The sequence below is a fragment of the Tetrahymena thermophila genome, assembly GCF_000189635.1.
Source record: "Tetrahymena thermophila SB210 genomic scaffold scf_8254062, whole genome shotgun sequence".
In the NCBI taxonomy this organism is placed as follows: domain Eukaryota; phylum Ciliophora; class Oligohymenophorea; order Hymenostomatida; family Tetrahymenidae; genus Tetrahymena; species Tetrahymena thermophila.
Genome location: NW_002476037.1, coordinates 1 through 21,980, shown reverse-complemented (window position 1 = coordinate 21,980; position 21,980 = coordinate 1). Strand labels below are relative to the sequence as shown.

At 21.1% G+C, this 21,980-nt stretch overlaps 9 protein-coding genes across 9 annotated transcripts; 4 read left to right on the top strand and 5 right to left on the bottom strand. All coding sequences in view use genetic code 6, as the record gives it.

The window, feature by feature from the left end:
• Positions 1-210: 210 nt before the first annotated feature.
• Positions 211-1,474, bottom strand: TTHERM_01298500 (hypothetical protein; the record flags this gene model as incomplete). Its single annotated transcript, XM_001029790.1, has 2 exons — positions 211-685; positions 741-1,474. 2 exons carry the CDS (start codon positions 1,472-1,474, stop codon positions 211-213), a joined length of 1,209 nt encoding a protein of 402 aa, XP_001029790.1.
• Positions 1,475-3,091: 1,617 nt separating this feature from the next.
• TTHERM_01298490 (hypothetical protein) lies at positions 3,092-5,624 on the top strand (the record flags this gene model as incomplete). Its single annotated transcript, XM_001029789.3, has 10 exons — positions 3,092-3,236; positions 3,347-3,481; positions 3,556-3,607; positions 3,714-3,745; positions 3,876-3,973; positions 4,128-4,171; positions 4,239-4,355; positions 4,505-4,574; positions 4,971-5,217; positions 5,461-5,624. The coding sequence occupies exons 1-10, from the start codon at positions 3,116-3,118 to the stop codon at positions 5,622-5,624; spliced, it is 1,080 nt and encodes a 359-aa protein (XP_001029789.3). The 5' UTR covers positions 3,092-3,115.
• Positions 5,625-6,074: 450 nt separating this feature from the next.
• TTHERM_01298480 (hypothetical protein) lies at positions 6,075-9,398 on the bottom strand (the record flags this gene model as incomplete). The annotated part of the gene is made up of 1 exon (XM_001029788.2): positions 6,075-9,398. The coding sequence occupies one exon, from the start codon at positions 9,396-9,398 to the stop codon at positions 6,075-6,077; it is 3,324 nt and encodes a 1,107-aa protein (XP_001029788.2).
• Positions 9,399-11,060: 1,662 nt separating this feature from the next.
• Positions 11,061-12,704, bottom strand: TTHERM_001298471 (hypothetical protein; the record flags this gene model as incomplete). The annotated part of the gene is made up of 1 exon (XM_012800589.1): positions 11,061-12,704. One exon carries the CDS (start codon positions 12,702-12,704, stop codon positions 11,061-11,063), a length of 1,644 nt encoding a protein of 547 aa, XP_012656043.1.
• A 1,881-nt stretch (positions 12,705-14,585) lies between these two features.
• On the top strand, positions 14,586-16,434 carry TTHERM_01298470 (Serine/Threonine kinase domain protein; the record flags this gene model as incomplete). Its single annotated transcript, XM_001029787.2, has 6 exons — positions 14,586-14,950; positions 15,016-15,087; positions 15,437-15,621; positions 15,871-16,172; positions 16,231-16,309; positions 16,388-16,434. 6 exons carry the CDS (start codon positions 14,586-14,588, stop codon positions 16,432-16,434), a joined length of 1,050 nt encoding a protein of 349 aa, XP_001029787.2.
• Positions 16,435-17,067: 633 nt separating this feature from the next.
• Positions 17,068-17,328, top strand: TTHERM_001298459 (hypothetical protein; the record flags this gene model as incomplete). Its single annotated transcript, XM_012800588.1, has 2 exons — positions 17,068-17,142; positions 17,197-17,328. The coding sequence occupies 2 exons, from the start codon at positions 17,068-17,070 to the stop codon at positions 17,326-17,328; spliced, it is 207 nt and encodes a 68-aa protein (XP_012656042.1).
• Positions 17,329-18,027, top strand: TTHERM_001298454 (transmembrane protein, putative; the record flags this gene model as incomplete). Its single annotated transcript, XM_012800587.1, has 1 exon — positions 17,329-18,027. One exon carries the CDS (start codon positions 17,329-17,331, stop codon positions 18,025-18,027), a length of 699 nt encoding a protein of 232 aa, XP_012656041.1.
• A 380-nt stretch (positions 18,028-18,407) lies between these two features.
• Positions 18,408-19,341, bottom strand: TTHERM_01298450 (hypothetical protein; the record flags this gene model as incomplete). Its single annotated transcript, XM_001029785.2, has 5 exons — positions 18,408-18,421; positions 18,474-18,715; positions 18,888-18,993; positions 19,081-19,155; positions 19,272-19,341. 5 exons carry the CDS (start codon positions 19,339-19,341, stop codon positions 18,408-18,410), a joined length of 507 nt encoding a protein of 168 aa, XP_001029785.2.
• A 908-nt stretch (positions 19,342-20,249) lies between these two features.
• TTHERM_01298440 (Serine/Threonine kinase domain protein) lies at positions 20,250-21,388 on the bottom strand (the record flags this gene model as incomplete). The annotated part of the gene is made up of 5 exons (XM_001029784.4): positions 20,250-20,390; positions 20,475-20,520; positions 20,588-20,803; positions 20,940-21,188; positions 21,227-21,388. Coding segments are annotated over 5 exons (814 nt in total), but the record flags the coding sequence as incomplete, so codon positions are not given.
• Positions 21,389-21,980: the final 592 nt, after the last annotated feature.

The following is a 21,980-nucleotide window of genomic DNA, read 5'->3' as shown; positions in this document are numbered from 1 at the left end:
GATCAAATAAATTAATGTAAATAATTTCTGTTGTTGTTTTTTGTTGCGAATTTATATTAAAAAGCAAAGTTTTGATATTCTAGATTTATTTTACATCAAATTAAATTATATTGAAATCATTTTTTTACAATTTTTATAAAAAATATATATAAAGAGTTTATTTATTATGTACAAATAAAATATTATAATATGTTGATAATGTTATATTTATCAGAAATACTGTTTATTACTTTAATTCTTTAGCATTTATAAAGTAAATTATTTGTCTTTAACTGAAGATGACTAGTTAGAAGAGTTTATTCTGTTACTAGTTTGATTTCTTTATGAGTTTTTATTATTGTTCCTGCTGCTGCTGACTTATTGCTATTATTGTGTATGAAAATTTTAGAAAAATTTCTAATATTAAGAACACTAATTTTATTATTCTAAGAAATCTTACTATTGACTTATATAATTTTGCATATTTTAGTAGTTTATATTTTCATTGAAATAGGTTCTGTTTGAAGATTTACTTTAGCTTGACTATGGCCTTATTATTGTATTTAAAGTATTTTATTCTTTATTTTCTTTTCCACAAACATTTATACTAGTGTTGTTGCTCTTTTTGATGCTTGTAGTATTACTCACATTATTAATTTTAGCATCGTTTGTATTACTTGCATGCTACCCGCTTGAGCTTCTTTATCTGTTAAATTAAATGATTTATTTCTTTAAAAAAATTAGAATTATTTTAAAATTACCTTGTTGCTAAATTAAATTCTTAGAAAGTAGTCAAAGGTTTGTTTGATTTATAAACAATAAAAGGAACCTAAAAATTAGGCATTTTCTTAGCTTTGAATTTAGAATTTGATCTTTCTTAAGACTACTCTGTCCGAGTAGTTCTATTTTGACTCAGATTAACATTATTAATTCCCTATATAAAGCTACTTCTTTATGTATGTCTATGTGCTAAATCCGCAGAAATAGAACTTTTTCTAGTTTTGCACTAGCTACTTGCCTATGATCTTTAAGTAATTGTTTATACTGCATGGCACTAATTGATTTAGGATTAGTTTAAATCTTTTATAGTTAAAGAGGGTTTTCTAGACTTCTAAAAGCTTAGTTTTTGAAAGCTTTTAGAGTTGCTATCACTCATTTCTGCAGTATCAATTATATTAACTGATAAATGATGATAAGGAGTTTTCTTTAAATGTTTCATATTACTATATACAATTTATTTCTTTTTAGATGCATTCCTTTCTGGTGTAATACTTGACATACTTTAATGAGAAATATATTTTGGTCCATTTATTTAATTTCTATTTGCTGAGTGATTTATTTTATTTGCTTCTTTATTCATAGTCTTTTTTTAATCAAAATTTAGTTCAGAAGAAGCTTATGTTTATTTTCTTAGAAAAAGTGTAAAAAGATTGCATTCAGGCAGTTTATCTTTGGGTAATCTAAAATTATTTTCGCTAGATTTTTGTCTTAGCATTTTAAGTAAGCAAAGAAATATTCTTGATGAGGTATTTCTTATAGTCTTTCAAAACGAATTAGGTTATATTGTTATCTCTTTTAAGGATTAATTAATTAACAAATTTATTAAAAGATATATAAAGTATTAATCAGTTATTACTTTCTTTTTTGAACTTTGAAAGTTAACAGCAAAATTACAACAAGTTATACTCATTTCTAGCTGACTTATCTTTATTTAATTAAATTTTAATTTATTTTAATTATTCTAATTTATTTAAAAATGTTGATTTTGTTAGGTTAATAATAAAAAATTAATTTATTTTTAATATATTTTTTTTATTAATTAAAACTTTATTCAAAGAATTATATTTTTAAATGTTAAAGATTACCAGTTTAAATAGTTTTTTTTAATAAATTAGAATTATTTCAAAAAATTAAATTTTTAATTTGTTCAAGTTTTTTGATTTAAATAAAATATTATCAACTAACTAATGATGTGTGAGTTGATTAATATTTGTTATTGATAAAAAATTATTCACAAAGTATTGATTTAAATATCCTAATTTAACGTATTTGCTAAGTATAAAAAAATTGTAAATTTAATTATATTTTCTATTTGCTTTTATTTTAAATATAATTTTAGCCTTGCTTAAAAAAATCAATCAAAGTAAAAAAATAAAAAATAAAAATAGAAGTATCCTGATAAAAAAAAAAACAAATCAATAATGTACGTAAATTGAATAAATAACAATATTTTTCTTCCCTAAAATTTATTTGAAAAATAATTAAAAGCTTTCAGTATTAGACTGTAGAATTATATTTAAAAAAGATGAGATATGATATAAAGATTTTGCATTAAATCTTATTATATTTCTTTAATTTATAATTTTATTTTAAAATGAAGTAGAAAGAATCAAAATAAATTTTGTTGAAGTTATTAATTATAAATTATCTTTTTTATTATTAAAAAAATGAAATAAAATTTGATTTTTCTTTCTTTTTTTTTGAGTGATACTAATTAAAATTATTCTATATAAATACCAAGTATTTAGATTAGTTAATAAGAAATCTGTTCAGCTTAACTTTTATGGCGAATCAAATTTTTCTACTACCTTAGATTTTATTTTAGAATCTAAAAATAAATTGTAATAAAATAGCTACTTATGACGCCAACAAATCAGGTAAAATGATCAATTCACTATTTTTATTTTTGAATAAATTTTAGAGTTAAAGATGACGCTTAGTTTTGAAAATAAACAGATAAACAATATTTTATTTTTAAAGTTCGCAATCTAACAAAAGAATAAATAATAAAGTTATTGTTTTTACAGCTGATTTAGAATTTAGAAGCTATTTTGTTTTTTAAACACGAAATGTTTGTCGATATTTCTTTGTTTATGTCTGTACTAATTCAGCTTGATTTTCTTGATATCAAATCAATTAGCATGCACATACAACACTTTTAATTAAAAAGTAAATACTACCTACTCAGGTAACTTGAAAAACTAACAAAAAAACTTGATTGCAATAATAGGAGAATTTATTAAACAATTCATTTTTTTCAGATAGATTACTTTTAGATTGTTAATTTTCATTCACAACTTTTCAAGTTAAGGCATAAAAAATTGAAAGAAGTATAGTGTGTATTATTATTATTTTTATGCAGAATTAGTAAAAAAAATTAAAAGAAATAAATATCAAACAAATCCGTAATAATAGATAAATTCAGTAATAGCAATATAGATAAAGATTTAATAGAGAGTACTCAAAAGAAATGGGAAGTAAACCCTTAAAAAATTTAAATAAATAAGATTAACAATAGCTTACTTACTTACTTACTTAATTACTCTAAGTGATTAGATATTTATACAATTATTAATTAATAAAATAGATTTATGTTCTGAGTCAAGAAGCGTATCTAAAATTGATTATTAAAAGCCTTCAGTTCAGTACGAATAGGTCTATTGCAAGACTACATTCTCTATACTTTAAGGAAGCTTCCTCTTCCATTAAGCAAACATTTTGGGTATATATTTAAAGAGATATGCTAAATTTAATAGTTGACCCTAATTCCTATTTTCATTTTAATATTTATAAAAGTGAATGCGCATTAAGCTCCTTTTACACTATCACCTATTATGAAGTATGCAAAGTAAACAATTTATTCTAAACAAACATTACCCCAAAGAGCTTTTTAATGAATAGCATTTTTAATTTCATACTTAACTTAGATAGTAATCTATAAATTTAATAAAAAGACTTAGTACAGATGTCTCATCAAAATAAAATCGTAACAAATTATATTCATTTAGTATTCAGATTCAAAGGAGAAATCTTTTAGTGAAGAAAGATTAGCTCAAAAAAAATATTCGTTAGTTAGTTACTAAATCATTTATTTGTAAATGAAATATTAAATCTAGCTCCATAAGGAACTGTTGTCCATACAGATAATTCTGGTCAGTTAAAGTATCCTCATATATTACATCTATCTCTACCCTTCTGGCAGAGCTGTGAAGATGTAATTAATTTCCTTATATATTAGTAGTTATTTATAGTATAGATTATGAATAGGAAAAAGAATTTATTTTTTATTTTAAGGGAGAAGTTTTGATTGTTTTCATTTTGAATACAAACATAAATATAGTATGAATAACATTTTTTTATAATAAAAGGTGACAGAAGTGCAAGCCAAGCTATATGAAATGTATAAAAAAGTGTAATTAAATATTCAAAGATTTTTAAGCTAACTTAAAATAAACAATTTTTAAAAAAAACCCCTATAGCCTCTAAAAAGCTGATCAACTAAAGTAAGAATCTATTTTATTTACTGATCTTACTCTTCCTCCTATGTAGATACCTATTGGTTTGCATGCTGAATGCTTGATTGGTGCTGTCACAGTGTATATATCTTTTTAAATCAAATAAATACATATCTTTATTTTTATTTTAATAATCCTATTTTTTGCATTTATCATCAAATATTCACTTTGCTATTTTTTCTCCTATTATAATTTCTTTAATAAGATTTTTTAATTTACTAATTTAATAGATACATAGAAGAAAATTAACATAAGACAGGATTAAAGCATATTATTTTTATAAATCAAGAAAGAAATAAGGTAATTGATAAAAAATCTTTATTTTAAGCTAATTAATTGAAAAATACCAAACAATTTTAGTCTAGAAAATAAAAACTAGCATTTTAATATGACATAAATTTTAGCTTAAGCAAGTTACTACCAGATTAAATAATTAATATTTATTCATACTAAAAATTAATTAATTTTTTAGAAAGACAAAAAAACATTAAATATGCATTTTAATTTTATCAAAAAAGAAATTGAAAAATTAAGAAAATAAATTTTGTTACTCTTTGGAATTAATAAATATTATCTTCATAATTTTTTTAGTTTAATTTTTAACAAAAAGTTTCTGGATTTTATGCAATTCTTTTATTAAAAAAAAAATCAAAGAAAATTAATTAAAAGAATATTAACTTACATTATAAAATATAGATTCAAAGATATACCTATTAACTATAAAGTAAAATGGTAGGAATGAATGAAAATTCTGTTAAAGATAAAATTAGAAAAAGTATATCTGATATTTGTGGATATAATAGTTTATAGCACCACAAAGTATAGCTAGCTGACGAAAAATCACTCCAAGGAAGCTAGGCAACTAAAAACATGTGTGATACAGAAGGAAGTACAGTAAATCACTCCAAGCATTAATTAGGTTTAATAGCTGAATAAGATATTGGTATTTACTTTTATTTCATATTAAAAAGCGAATTAAATTAAAAATTTTAATTTTCTAATTTTCTGGCAATTATTTTTAACAAAATAAATTTTTTATTTTATTAATTTCTATTTTTTTGAGAGTAAATTTCAAGGATAATTTTAAATTGATCAAAGAAATAAAATAATTAAATTCAAAAAACAAGATTAATTAACATACTTAAAATGAATGAATCTAACAATATTCATTTAATAAATTAATTAGAAAGGGAAGATTTAGAGAATGAATATAACAACAATGTTGAAGAGGAAGAATAATAATAAAAAAAGTTAATGTATCAAGATGATTTTGGGGCAGATGATTTAATTGATTCTCGCCACTACAACTAATTGTAAACTTAACCAAAGTAATAATAATAACAAGAATGAAATTAATAATAATAAAAAATATAAAAAGCACATATAAAATGACTCTTTAATTATAAAAAATTAGTAACAGAGCAAAATAAATTTAACAAGAATATATCAATTAAAAATATTTATAAAGTTTATCTATTAAAGAACCACTAATAAAAAAATATATTAAAACTGACTATCTTAGCTTTAAATTATAATTTATTTATCAAATTAACTAATATTGCCTTATGATTTTTCTAAATAAATCATAATGAATGTTTATAAAAATAATCTTAACAAGTGAAATATAATCAATCAATCAATAATTTATAAAAATTTATTACATATGTTTATATATTATTTTATTTTTTAAACTAAGTTTAGTTCAAATTTATTTTCCCTTTTATAATTTGCTTTCTTGGTATATAATAAATATTTAGAGCTTTAGAAGACTTATTGAATCTTCTATTTTTAATGAGAGTTTCACTTATTTTAATTTTGATGCTAATCTGTCCTCTCTTAATTATTTAATCTTAAATACAATTCAGTTTTTATAGATACGTGCTAATCATGAATAGCATAAATTGATTAAACAATTGAATGTTCATCAAAAATATTATTTTGAGAATTTTGTATAATTTGCCCAAAAAGTTACCTTTACACTTCTACTTCAAAGCTTATGGTCTTTACTTTTGATTTGTCAATAATTTTACTTTTAAATATAAAAACATTATTTTCTTCATCTTAGGTATATTTTTCATTAAATATCTAAGTTATCTTGAATACGTCACTAAAAACAGGGTTTATTCTTAATTCAAGTAATTGATCAGCTTAAATTATATTTAAAGTCTATTACAAAATTTCTTTACAAAAAGATTTTATTTAAACAAGCTTTTCTTTATTTTCAGAATTCTTGTAAAAATTTTATCTTGAGCTATGAAGATTTTCTTCATCATTTTATTCTACTATGTCTGAAAGGTTATTTTTAGTTGCTTTTTACTCTAATTTAGTTTTTTAGTTATTAGAAGCTTCACTTTGCTAAGAAAATTACTAATTAATATTTGATTTTTGGCTTGATGGTTAATTTTAATCTTTACTCTATTAATTACTATTTAGTTGATCTTAGTTTTGAGTTTTTTAAGGGATATTTTATTACTAATTTTATTTATTAACTTGTTAATTACTTTGATTACTATTTTACTTATTATCATTTTTTGTGTTGCTATTATTATTTTGAGATTTATTTGGGCTATCTGTATTTTTATTATTTGGAATCTACTGATTATTTACACTTTACTGGTCTTTTTGAACATTTGTGCTATTTTGGTCTTTGTGGTTGCTTATGTTTTATTGATCTTTTTGAGCTTTATCCATTTACTAATTATTATAATTTTTTTGAGGACTAGGATGCTCTAAAGTGTTACAAAAGTCGAATATATCATCATATTAGCCTAATTGATTCAGCTTAGAAGTAGATTCTAAACAAAAGTATTTAGAAATTGTGGATGTTTCTTCAATTTAATTATATTAAACTTAAGGTGAATTTAAGAATGATAAATTTTATGAATTTTTTAATGTCGATTTCAAAGCATGAGAAGAAATTTGATTCTTGAGATTTTAGTTAACTTTTTGATAAACAGAAATATTTTAGCTATCCCCAAAAACAAAAATATGAGAGAACCTACTTTTATTTTCTTTTTGTTAGATAATTTTATAAGCATGGAGTAATAAGCTATACATCGATGACTAAGATACTGTTGGTATTCTTTCTAGTATTTTTAAAAAATGCTTTCTATTTTCAGTATTTAATTCTTGAAGCTATTCGAAATCTTCTGAAAGATTATTTTAAACAAGAAGACACACTTAATCTTTATCATCTAATTCTCTAAGCAAATGTTTGATAAATTCAAAGATCTACCAATATTTACTATTCATAATTTTATCTACATTATCTATTACAAATATTATATCTATGAAGTTTGACGACCTCCTTCTAAGTTATGATAAATCGGTGTTTTTTATTTGAATTTGGCATTCCAGTTTAACTTCATGACCATCCTTTACTTACTAAACGATGTCTTTACTATTGCACTGCATGCAAACTTCCATCTTTAAATCTTCATCATCTTAGCATAGCACTGTATTGTCTTAGTTGATCTAACTATTTATTTCATTTGTTTAGTTTTTAGAATCACTATTAAGAGTTCCAAGCTATTTGCTATATCTCCTTTATCTAATTTTACTTTATTCGCTAGCTGTTTGTAACTTATAATTTGTTAAAGACTCATCAAATTTATATTCGAGAATTTCATTCTCTGTTTTTTTTCTTCCTAATTACTTTTCAAGCAAACTCAGTTTTTAAGAATAATAAGTGTGAGTCAGGTCAAAAGCTTTTTATTTAGTTTCAAAAGTTTCTTCCTTTTAAAGGTTATTGTGACCCAAAATTTCTTTATATCTTCTTATCAAATCTTTTTTAAATACTTTACTATTCAATGCCTCCTAGTTATTTTTATCTTTATTATTCTCATCCACTTAACTCTCATCAAAGTCATCAATAATATGTTTTTTATTTTTTTCATATGAAGCTTTTAAAGGGCTTGCTTATTGAGATGATCTCACACTTCTCATAGGCACATTGATGCCTCTTTTACTTAGCATAAACTTTTTATAATCATCTGAAATTTCATCTTTATTTCTAATTTAATTTTGTAATTATTAGCTACTGTTTGGTGAAGAATTTTTAGCTTACTTTTATTTAATTTTACCTTCTTATACTGATTAATTATCATTTAAGTTATTGAGTTGAATTATATTTTAGTCCAAATGAATACTATCTAATTTGTTTTCATTTTTTGAACTTTTAGTCTTATTAATAAAATTTACTTGCTTTTAATATTCTTAATCTTATTCGAAATCATCAATCTCAGTCATTTCAGTTTTATTTAATCTAGACTGCTTGTACTTATAGTTTGGTGTTTTGAGGGAATTCAATTTAAAATCTGTCTTTCTTATAGATTCATCTGTTGAATCTTTTGATTATCTCACACTTTTAACTCCTGAAAAGGAATGCTCTCTTTGCTTTGAGCTATGATTATTCATGATAGGATCATCAAAATCTTTATCATGATTATCTAATGTCTTATTTCTTTTTTTACTATTGCTTGTTTTGTGATATTCCTCTTCAAGTTCCCTTTTAAATTCTGAGTTCTTTCGAACTTCTCTAAGTATCTTTTAGAAAAAATCATATGATGCATCAACTCGCTCTTTGATATTTAATTAATTTTCAGAGTCAGAATTTTCATTGTTTTTAAAACCACTTTAATCTCTCTCCTTAACTATGGAGGGTAACAAAATAGTCTATTTTTAATCATCCTAATATGTCCTATTTGTATCTCTTTTACCTGGAATATTATCATAATTATCTAGAGCACTTTTATAATATCTTTTTTAATATTTAGAATCGCTATTTATAGTAGTTTATATTTGATCATCAAAATCTAAATCCTCCTTTTTTTATCTAGGGATATATTTATATGGAGATTAGTAAATAGAATTTTTATGAATTGAAGAATTAGGAGAAGTCTATAAACTCTTAGGATATATCATATAGGTGTTTGAGTTATTTATTTCTGTAGGTAATTTTATATGACCATTTGTTCTAAATGAAGCCTAATTAGGGGAAGAATTTCTTGTTGAAAAAGAGTTTTTATATTCATTTAAATATACAGCATAACTACCCCCATTAGAATTTTTATTTAATTTTCTGCGAGATTTATAAAATATGTTGTTGTAGTTTCCAAGATTCATGACTTCTTCCAACCTATTTTAATTTTTACTAATTATTTTACAATACTATTTAATAAATAAAGTTAATATATTAAAAATAATAAATTTAATTGGTGATCAAAATATCTCTAAATCAAGTTATTATTTCATTCTTAAATTGATTGGCTAAGTTTCTTTAAAAATGACAATAAATTAAAATAAAATTGAAGAACAAAAGCCACAAAAATTTTTGTTACAAAAGTAAATTAATAAATTTACTTGAATTTCAAAGATTTGGTATTCAAAAATGAATATCAAAATGATTACTATTATTTAGTATAATTAAAGATAACTAACTATACATAATAAATAAATAACAAACTATTTTAATTGCATAAATTATTATCTTTCTCATTTATAAATAAAAAAATTTAAATTAAAATATTTAAATTTATATCTATTTTATATTCTTTAAAAGAAAATTGAAAGCAACTAAATTTAAAAATAAAACTAAAATAATATTTGTTTATTTAATAAATTTTATAATATTAAATTTTATCTTATTTAATAAACATTATATTTAATTAAAAAAGAGATTACTACTTAATTTTATCAAATAAATTTATCAAGTTATTTTTTAAAATAAAAATAAAACAAGATAAATCTATTTCTTTATTTATTTCTAAAAGAATGTAGAAAAGTTTAGCTTAAATTTTTCAAATCTAGCACTCCAATATTCCATAATTTATTTTTACTTTATCATAAAATTATAATGTATTATATTTCTTTTTCTATAGTAGTAACCCCAAAAAATTAAAAAAAGTTTTAAATTTTGATTTTTAATAAATTAAACTTATTTTCATTCAAAAATTTAAAAACAAATATTCTTTTATTGGTTTAAACTATTTTGTTTTATGTATTAGAGAATCTTAAATATATAAAAATAATTTCAAAATATGTTTTCGTATTTTAAGGTAAGCTTGAAATTTTAGATTACTTTCATAATTAAATTCATAGAATAATATATTTTTTTGATAATAATTTTATTAGAGCAATCCAATTTATTTATTTTTAATAAATAAAGATTATATGAAAATTAAATGTGTCTTAAACAAGTCATAAATTATTTTTTCTTTTTAAAATAATTATTTTCCAAGAAAAAATTAAATTAATATCCCTAAATTCTTTAATAATATGTTTTAATTTTTTGTATCTAAAAAAGATTCAATTCCAACTCTTAAAAGTGCTTTACTCTTTTAGTAAAATTAAAATTAATGAAAAAACCTATAAAAAAAGTCAACAAATTTATTAAACTTGTATTTAGTAAAACTATTATTAAATAATAAATAGGTTTATTGTAATAAATGTTTTTTGTTTCATTAAAGAAAATAAAAATTTTGAATAGCAGAATATATTTTGAAATTTGAAATTAATAGAGGGATTTGGATTTATTATAAATTAATTAAATTATTTAAAAAAAACACATTATAAATAAATTAAAAATTAGTTTTTGATGAAAAAACATTTCTATTATTGTTAATTTTTTAAATTAAATAGGAGAATATTGGTAAAATTTATTTTAATTTTATATACATTCTAATAAGATAAAATGGAATAACTTTATTTATTTTATTAAAATACTATTTTAAAATTGTTTTTCCTCAAGGATAAATTCTAGTTGATTAACTTTAATAATTTAATTTATCAAATTTTAAAATCATAAGTTCTATTTTGTAATTTTTATGCAATTATTTAGTTTTATAACAATAAATCACCTTTTCTTCCTGTCATTTTAGAAAAATTAGCTAAAGTTTTTGTGTTTTTAAGAGGTATCTTATCTATTTCGTAGTCTAAAAGTACATGCTAAGCAGGATATTGCTCGAGATTCATTACTGTCTTACGTGGGGAGGATTTAGATAAATTGACAAGAATATTATTTACATTTTTTTCTAGTAATTTATAATTTTGATTATAATAGCCTTAGTCAGGAGATCTTTTATCTGCTTAAAAGAGTTACTTTCTACCAACTTAAGCTGAAAAATCTCTTATTTTCTAAATTTGATGCTATTAATTTATATAATTTTCTCTAATTAAGTCATGTGTGAATACTTCGTTACTTGTATTACGAGGGGTAAATAAGGGTTTCCTTAAGGAATATTTACCAATTTAAGGGATATTAATTTATTTTTATTTTTATCTTTCTTATGTTTAATTTTATTCCATTTCTTCTAAAAAATTTAATTAGTTGAATTTATATTCTACTTTTTTTTTATTATTATTTTTGCTTTCAGCATTCGATTAATAGCAAGTAGTGCTTACTGTGGAATTGAAAACATTTCTTATTATGATATCTTTGTTTTTTAAATTAGGAGACTCAATAGCAGTTTACTTTAAATCCCTCTAAATATTAAGTCTATCAGGAGAAGTATTTCTACTATTATTTACACTTAAAAAAGCTCTATCTCTTTTTGAAGAATTTTGTAATATATGAGAATTTAAAGTATTGTTTAGTTCTATTGGTGCTTTTCCTTTAGGTGTTTGATACTAATTTTTAGTATCTATATTAGGATATAATTTATTTTAATTGGATTCATCAATTTCATTAATGTATTTTGTTAGATTATCATTATAATCTACATTAAATTAAGCTAATGATTGAGAAAGCTAATCAAGTTTTACTAAAGGATTTTTATTACAAACCTAAACTATTACATTAGGGTCATATGGCCTTGGTTATGGACTTTTTCTTTTTATTGAGAAATTTTATTATTTAGATATTATTGCATTTGGGGACTTAGCCTTAATAGGACTCAAATCAATTTAGTACTTAAATTCATAGCTTTTTTCAGGTTACTTTGCCTTTATCCAGCTAGGTAAAGTATTTCTCTCTACTGATTTAAATACTGCCATTTCTTTCCTTTTTCTTTTAAGTTTCCTTTATAATTTTAAAAGATTTTCTTAGCTATTTTCTTCTTCATCTATGCTAAAGCTATCATCTTAATTCCAAGTTGCATTTAAATTCATATAGTTTCCATCTATACTAGCTGAATTTTAATTCAATGCTGAAATAGGCTTAATTTTTTGGTTTGGATGCTTGCTAATTGAATATTTTGAGTTTTCTGATTGCTAATTCTTTAAGAAATCTAAAGAAAACGGAGTGTCTATAAAGGCTTCAAATTATGATTCTTCATTCTTTTATTTTTCATTCAGATTCTATCCTTCTGCTGATTTCAATGGAGAAAAAACTAATTTATTGATATTTCTACCTAACTTCATATAATTCTTTCCCTAAAGAGAGTGACTTTTACCTTAGTTTTTACTTTGCTAAGGATTCAAAGACTTAGACATCTAATAATGATTGTTATTGAAATTAGTTAATATAAAATTAATAATATTTGATTGGTCAATATTTTATTGATCAATATTAAGTGCAAAAAATATTCTATAAGATCTGATAAACTTATATTTTTAAAAACTCAAATCTAAAAACACAAAATAAAATCTTATAAAATAATTCAAAAATTTTCATTTTATCTCTGCTAAAAGTTTACAAAATAAATATTTAGTTTTTTAAATTTAAAAATTTTTTTTAAGTTTTAGGGTTAATTACACTAAAAAGCAAATTTTAGGTTAACCAAGTATACTCTTTAAATAAATATTCTTATTTGGCAAAAGATTATTTTTTATTTTAAGATATTAAATAAATTAAATATTTTTCTGGATAAAATATTAGTATTGCTATTAATGTTCTAACTAAAAATTTAAATTTTATTAAATTTTGATTTAATTTAATTTATAAAATTATAATTTTTTCAAATAAATTATTGAGAGAAAAATCTATTTTTATCTATAGTCTGTGAATTATTCTGAGCTAAATAAGTTTATTAATTAAGATTTAAAATCAATTAAAATTAAATAAGCTATAACATAGATGGGTAACCACATTCCAATAAATTTTGAAATATCGCACAATATTTTTTTCTTAGCAATATATCATTTCATGCCTGATTAAATTTTATCTATTTTATTGCCAATTAAATTTTTCAAAAACTTATAGATTTTAAAAGTTTTAAATGATTTTTAAATAAATTATTTTGAAATTATAGGATAATTTAATTAAAATTATTTATTTGTTTTGTAATATTTACTTGTAAATGTAAAACATTTAAGGATTAACAATTTTACTTCACCGAATTATAGCAAAATATTTTTTTTTAAAATAATATTTAGGCCTAAACTTTCTAAATGTTTTAATAGTTTAATTTAATTAATGAAAATTACAAAATTTTGATATCTTCTTATAAATAACTAATTTTAATTAAAATGTAATCAAATTTTTTCTCAAGTTGAGTTTGTTTTGAGTACTCAAGAAATTTTACAAAAATTTTTTAAGCAAGTAATAAATCTAAATTTTTTTATCAAACATTGAATCTTGAATTAAATTTTTTTACACATTAAATGAATGAAAAATTTTATCTCAAAATTAAATGTTAGATATAAAAATTTAGATAGATTTACCTTTTAATTATTTTAAGATTTTCTTTTAAATTGTAAAATAATATTTATTATTCTAGAATAGCTATAAAATAATTATGCTTTTGAATAAAATAAATTAATAAATTATTAACAAAAATCATTAAAAAAAGGCTAAATTAATTTTTAAATCATTTTAAATGAGTTGTTTAGAAAAAATCAAATTAATTATTTATACTTTTTTATATATTTACAATTGATTTGATGCTAAAAAATATCATTCAAAATTTAAAACATTGTTACTATGATTAATAATATCACCTATTTTAAATGAGACTGTATAATTAATCCATGAATTTTGTGTAAATATTATATGATATATAAATAGAATATTGATATAAATATTAAAAATATTATCTATATATTACTGTAGCTAGCTATATATGAATAATCTTATCTTCAAAGATTATAATTTATAATTCTAAATTAAACGAAAAAAGTTAAATAAAGTAATTAGAATCTGAAAATTTCAAAAAAAAAAAAACAAATTATCAAAAAAATTAATTGATAAAAAGTACATTATACACAAGAAGTAAAAGAATAAATACTAAGAAAAGCTATTTGACTAGATATTGAATAATACATAATCATTATTAAAAAAGGAAATATTGTTGAAAAAAATATATCTATAAATCTTGAAGTGAACACAAAATAAATAAACAAAAAGAAAAAAATTTCAAAATAAATTTAGCTGAGATGGACACGGAAAATAACTAGTTTATGAATTATAACAATCCTGATAAGAAGATGGTTATAGAAGATTTTTTTATGAAAGCAGTATTGGGAAAGGGTAGCTTTGCAAAAGTTATTTTAGTTAAGAAAAAAGATAATGGAAAGTTTTATGCAATTAAAGTATTGAAGAAATCCAAGCTTGAAAAGCAAAGGCATATTGATAATGTTATTGCAGAAAGAAATATTTTAGTAGGTGTGAACCATCCATTTGTCATTTAACTTCATTACTCCTTCTAAAACAGTGAAAAATTATACTTTGTTCTCGAATTTTGTCCTGGAGGAGAGCTTTTTAACTTACTTCATAAAGCATAGAAATTTACAGAAGACTAGTAAGTATCTATTATTAGCTCTAAAATCAAGCAAATAACTATTATTTTTCAATTAAATTTAAAAGGACACGCTTTTATATAGCTTAGATTGTGCTTGCAATAGAACATCTTCACTCATTGAACATCATATATAGAGAGTAAATTAAATTTAGAATTAATTTAAGATATAGTTGTTTGTATATGTTAGTAGAGGAATTTATTTTTTACCTGAATGCATCTTTTTAATTATAATAAGCATACTTTCAGTGTATTTAGAGAAATAAATTATTTTATAGCAAAGGAATTGACAAGCTCTTCTAAATTATAGAAAAGTTATTGTTATATTTTTTGAAAAATTGAAAGAGCAAACATAGCAATTTATAATAAATTAAAGAGTATTGAAATGTGTGGATAAAGAGTAACAACGTAGTAGGTTTACATTTAAAAGAAAAGCATATTAATAATATTTACAGATAGATTAGATAATAATTATTTCTTTTATAATAGTCTTAAACCAGAAAATGTAATGATTGACTTCGATGGTTATATTCGTATCACTGATTTTGGTTTGTCGAAAAATAATATTAGTAACCATGAAAAAACATATTCTGTGTGCGGTACACCTGAATATTTAGCACCAGAAATTCTTACAATGTAAGGGCATGAAAAGTCTGCAGATTGGTGGTCATTAGGTAAATAATTGATTAATTTATTAATTAATTAGTTTGTAAGTATGTATGTATGTTAATTAATTGATTTTACATGCAAAATAATTAATTAATTAGTTTGTAAGTATGTATGTTAATTAATTGATTTTATATGCCAAATAATTTAATATATAAGCATATCTAACAAATTGATCATACTTTAAATACTTGTGGTGACTTACTTACACTTGAAAATTACAGAATTTATTTATTTATTTAAATTTAATTATTTAGGTGCACTTATATACGAATTATTAACTGGATTGCCTCCATTTTATAATCAAAATAGAGAAGTAATGTATGAGCTAATTAAAAATTAAAATGTGAATATACCTGATTATATCTCTCCTATATGCAAAGATCTAATATACAGACTATTGTAAAAAAATCCAGAAAACAGACTTGGTAAAAATGGAGCATTTGAAATTAAAAATCATCCTTGGCTTTAGGATGTTGACTGGGAAATTTTATTGAGAAAAGAATACAGACCACCATTTATCCCTATCCTTGATAATATTGTTGCGAATTTCCCTGTTGTAAGATTTCATGATTTAATATTTTTTTGTAAATTTAATTTAAACAATTAAATAAAAGGATTTCACTCAATAACCTATTGATTCTGTTGATCCATTTTAAAGTGTTAAACAACTTAATTAAAATAACAACATCGGAGGTAATAAATAAATTTTATTATATTATTTCATAATTACTGATCTTATTGCAATTACTTATTTTTTATAATAAATAATAGGTTTCACATACAATTAAAGTTAAAATAGAGAAATGGATTTCTAGTGATGAAGAACACCTCTTTTAAGGGAAAAGAAATGTAAATAAATGAATAAACAAAGAGAGGAACCAGTAGTTATAAAAAATATTAAATAACACTCAATTGGAATATAAAGCTGAGACATTTTTATAGAATGTCTCTTCTTTAAAAAAAGCATTTATCAACTAATTGATTGATATAAAAACAAAATTATAATTAAATTAAAACTAATTCTCAAAATTTCTAACATCAAAAATTAAAATTATAATATAAAATATATTTTAAACAAAAAAAAAACAATTAAATAACTCAAATAATACGCATTTATTTTTTACTCATATATAAAGCATAGATTCATACTCTTACTACTTCTCTGTCGTTTTAAATAAAATATTTCTCAACTTTTCCAAAAAATTTAAATATAATTTAAAACAAATGTTCAAATTAATTGAATTTTTTATATGATTAACATCTATTTCTTTGAATTTGCTTGTCTTTATCTTTATTGAATAACTATTTTAGATAGAAGGTAAAATTTGTTAGAACAAAAAGATTAATTAATTGATAAAAAGAAAACAATAATTTCGGATTAGTTTTTTACCTATAGAATCTTCTCATATAAACATAGTAACTAATATTAATTCAAATCAAATTTAATAAAAATGGATGCAAGAAAGTAAAATGAAATTTTAGCTGAAGCAGAAAAGACTTGCAATGAGCGTTTTCCATAAATATAAGTAAAAATTTTTAAAAATTTCGTAAAACATATAACAATAATTATTAATTTTTAGTATTGTCTATCATTTGATATGGATCCAAAATATGAAAAACCTTGTATTAAATTAAGCGAACAATATGAAAAATGCTTTGAAGAAGTACAAAAAGAATTAAAAGAAAAAAGAAATTTCTATCGTATAAATTGAATGATATTCGATAATTATTTTTTGTATTTCAAATGTATAATTGAACTTTATTTTTATATAGTTTACTTATAATTAAAATCATCCAAACAATTTATTTTTTATACAATTCTTCAAATATTTATTTTATAAACAAAAATATTGAATTAATTATTTAATTTATTTCTTCATTTTTTCAAAAATCTTATTAAAAAAAAAAAATTGATATTTTATCTAATACTTTTAATTTATTTAATATTTGTTTCTCAAATTTTTATTTTTTATTTTATTTATTTTACTTATTTGCATTTAATTAATATTTAATATTTAATTTTAACTTTTTTGAGTTTTTTATTTATTTCATTTTATTTATATTTATATTTTTATTTATTTAATTATTTTTATTTTATTTATTTTTATATCTTTTATATCTTCATCTTTAATTGGCTATCTTCATTTCTACATAATGATTTGCTACTTAGTTGCTTAAATATGCTTTAAAAATATTTGTATAATAATAGGAAAAAGAAACTGAGTCCTTATTATTCAGGTTTTTAAATCTATTAGATTTTTTTTCAAAAAGAGGTGTTATATGATTTGTTCGCAAGATTTTCCCTACTTCAGCAAACATATGTGATGTAAATAAATGAATTTAAATGCGATAAAAAACTAGGAAGTTATTATAAAGTGGCTAAACTTTATTTTTTCGAATGTTTAAAATGAGGGATTAAAATTCATTTATTTATTTATCATCATCATGTTTCTGGGTTGATTTGCTTTTTGCAAAATTTTTTTAATTTATTTTCTTTTGAAATAAGATTTATATTAATTAATTTTTTTTAAACGTAAATTAAATAATTTTCCTGTAAATAAAAAATAATTAATTAATTCATTCAATGATAGATATGATATGATGGATTTTTTCCTTCTAGATAATGAATATTACAAAATATATTTATAAATATTTACTAATAATTAATTTAAAGTATTATGTAAAATTTTTGGATTTATATAGCTTTTTATTCAACAGCTCTTAATTAGTAAGAATTAGTTTTATTTGAACAAGCAAACAGGATTTTAGTTAAATATATCATAGCATCACTTCAAAAATTGTTTACTATTTTTAAAATGGACATTTTTATAATTAATAAAATTTTAGGTTATTTTACATGATTGAAGGGTAGATAATCTTTTTCTAGTAACTTCTTCTAATTACTATTCAAATGGAACACTTATTCTTTTAGGTCTACTATTTTATGCTGACCAAAGTCTTTGTCGACGATTCAAGTCGGGATTGTATAGTTTAGCTTTTTGGATTTGATCAAACTAAGGAGTTGTATCTTCTCTCAGTCCTCTTAAGAATTTTAAATTTGAGCTGTATGTATAATTTGTTAAACCTCCTGAATTAACACTTTTATAATTTAATTAAAATACAGAAATTAATTTTTATAAAGCCACTTTTTTTGATTAATAAATCTTTAAGTAACACTCTAATACCAACTAATTTTACTAGCTTTTAATTTTCACACAAATGAAATGAAAACTGAATTGGAAAAATTTTTATAAATGAGAATTTTTATTACAGGATATAGTTATCTCTTCCTGATCCATCGGAGATGTAATGAACGACTTTATTATCCGATTATGGTTTATAAGATCTTGGTCCGTTAGAGGTCTTTATATATCTACCTATATTAAATTAAGTTTTATTCAATAACCAATAACTGCTATGTTCACTTTCTATTTTCATTCTTTTAACTCAAATTGTAATATTACTAGGTTGAGGATATCCATAATTTGATTTGGCTTTCACAGTTCCACCATTATCATGCATAATATATGAATCTCTACCTATATTTAAGTTTAAAAATATGTTCTAACATGACTTATTTTTTATTTAGATTTTTAAAAATCAGTAATTTTCAAATAAGCAAATTAAATTTTATTCTAAATATTTAAAAGCTAACCTGTTCCATTAGAGTAATAAAATGAAGTCTTGGGATTAACTCCCATTTATGACCAAAGAGACTTTGACATTTTTTTGTTATCTAAAAATTAGATTTATTATATTTTTTGAGATTAAAAAATAAATTTGTTATTATTAATTATTGGTTTTAATAATCTTGGTTGTGATAAATAGATGAGAAATCATATAATTTTTATTATGATTAGTCGCTAATTTTCTTGATTAAAAACAGAATGTAAATAATTTAGTATTTAGTGTGTTATTATAATTATTACCATCAGTTTTGCTTTTAATATTTAACAGTTCTAAGGAAAGACTTTACTGAATCTTGCTTGAAATAAGACATTTTGTTATTTTTTTAATGAATGAATTTCTGTACTAAAGTAAGTAACATTTCCAAAAAAATGATATAAATTATAAAATGGTTACTAAAAATTTTAAAATGTTTAAACGAATTAAATTAGAATAAAATATTAATATTATGGAATTTACAAAATGGGTTGGTTATAAATACATGCTAATAATACTTAGAAAGGTTAATTGAGAGATAAATAAATACTAGTAATTATTTACTTATATTATCACTATTACTATAAGTTTTGTGTTTTATATAAAATATAGCTTTTAATTATTCACTCTATAAGTTTTAAAACTAATTTTATTATTAATCACAGATAGAGTGACAAATTGTACTTAATTTATTTATACGTTAAAAGTTATTTCTTTATAATCTAGTATTAATTCAAGAAAATTTATAGCTTATTAGTTAATTTTTTATTAATGACTCTAAAGTTTTTTTGCTGTACTATATCAATCTTAATAATTATTTTCAGTTTTTGATTTACTTATAAATGAGTTTGAACTCGTGAAAAATAATGTTAATTAAGAAGGGCTTTTTTGAATTTTTAAAGAGCTAAGAAACACAAAGTTTAATTTTAATATATTTTTTTAATAAAATTATGACTATCTGTTCATCCATTCATTATTACTACTCTTCGGCTTGTTATGCTTAAGCTTATTTAAATTGATAATAGGACAACTCTAAATGCTATAAATATTATTATAATAAATTAATTTATTTATCATCTGCCATATTATATTATGTAATCCACTCGTGTTTCTATTATATAAATATTAAAATGATTAATTTTTAAAGGTATATTTATTATTTTTATTATTTTGTTATTTTGTTAAAATTAATTACCAATAAATCAGAAATATCTAATCTATCTTTTTATTCTTTTGCAACACTATTTATTTATTTAAAGAATATTTTTTAATTCTATTAGAGTATATTATATATGTATATTTAAATACCATTTTTTAACAAAGTCCATCAATGCAGCTGAATATTTGCCATTATCAGGTAGTGTTGGTTCTTTAGATTGCAAGATATTAGAAACAAATTATACAATAGATTTATTTTTAACATCGTAAGGATACAGTCCTGTTGCTAATTCTATAATTACTAAACCTACACTCCATATATCACTTCTTAAACCATACTAATTTCCTATGAGTCTTTCTGGGCTCCTTTATTTTGATAAATTATTATTAAATTAAAAATTGTTCTTTTGATAATTTAATTCATTTTTCTTAATCTATTTTTCTCTTCATCTTGAAATTTTAAATTTTAATTTTTGAATAAATATTTAAAAACATTTCTTACATATATAAAGTAGTTCCTACATACGTCATGCATAGCTATTAAGTTTTTTCCAACTGCTTACTAATACCGAAATCAGTTAACTTTACATTACCTCTCTTGTTAATAAGAATATTTTCTGGCTTTATATCTCTATGAACTTAATGTCTTTCTTTATGCAAAAACTCTAAGCCTTTTAATAGCTATTTTAAGATAAAAAAATGATATTAATATTTTTGATTGCATAATATCTTACTTAAATAACAATAATTGCTAATATTTATTCATTCATAATAGGACCTTCTCCATACATTTCCTTAAGCATATCAATTAGATTTCTAATTGATCCAAAATCCATTAATTCTAAAATTATTTTTATTGTGCCTTCTTCATAATAAGCTCCGAAACATGTGATCAAATTAGGATGAGTATATTATGTTAAGAGAACTTTAAAATCATTAAGCATCTAGTGCCTTTTGTCTTTATCATACACATTAACGGTCTATTGCAATATAAAGTAAATAAAATTTATAAAAGCTATTATTTATATTTGCCGCTATAAATGGCTTATTCATAAATTAATTTTTTGTTAAGTAAATTGATAAATGGAAGAAAGTTAACTTTTTAGCTATTAAATTGATAGAGTTAATATATTTTATTATCAATCCATAATTATTATCGCTTAAATTCATTGAATTTACTAGAATCTTTTATGTTTTTTATCATCAAATTGTAATTACAGAAATGACTTTCTATTCAAATTTGCAATTTTAAAAAATTTTCAAAATTTATAAAAGAAAGAATATTGCTGGAAATAATTTTTTATTGATTCAACTTTTTGTTTTTTAATCTTTGTTCTTATTTATTTGAATTAGAAAGAGCTAGTTAGTAATATTAGGCTTTATCTTTAATCTATGTTATTTTTTTTTTTATAAACTATTTTATTACTTTTATCCCTACAGGGTAGTTGTATGGTTTATAAACACCCTTAGAAACAAAAGAAGAAGCTCCTTAACCTATGATCTATCCTACCTAATTATTAAAACAAAGATATGTATTAATAAA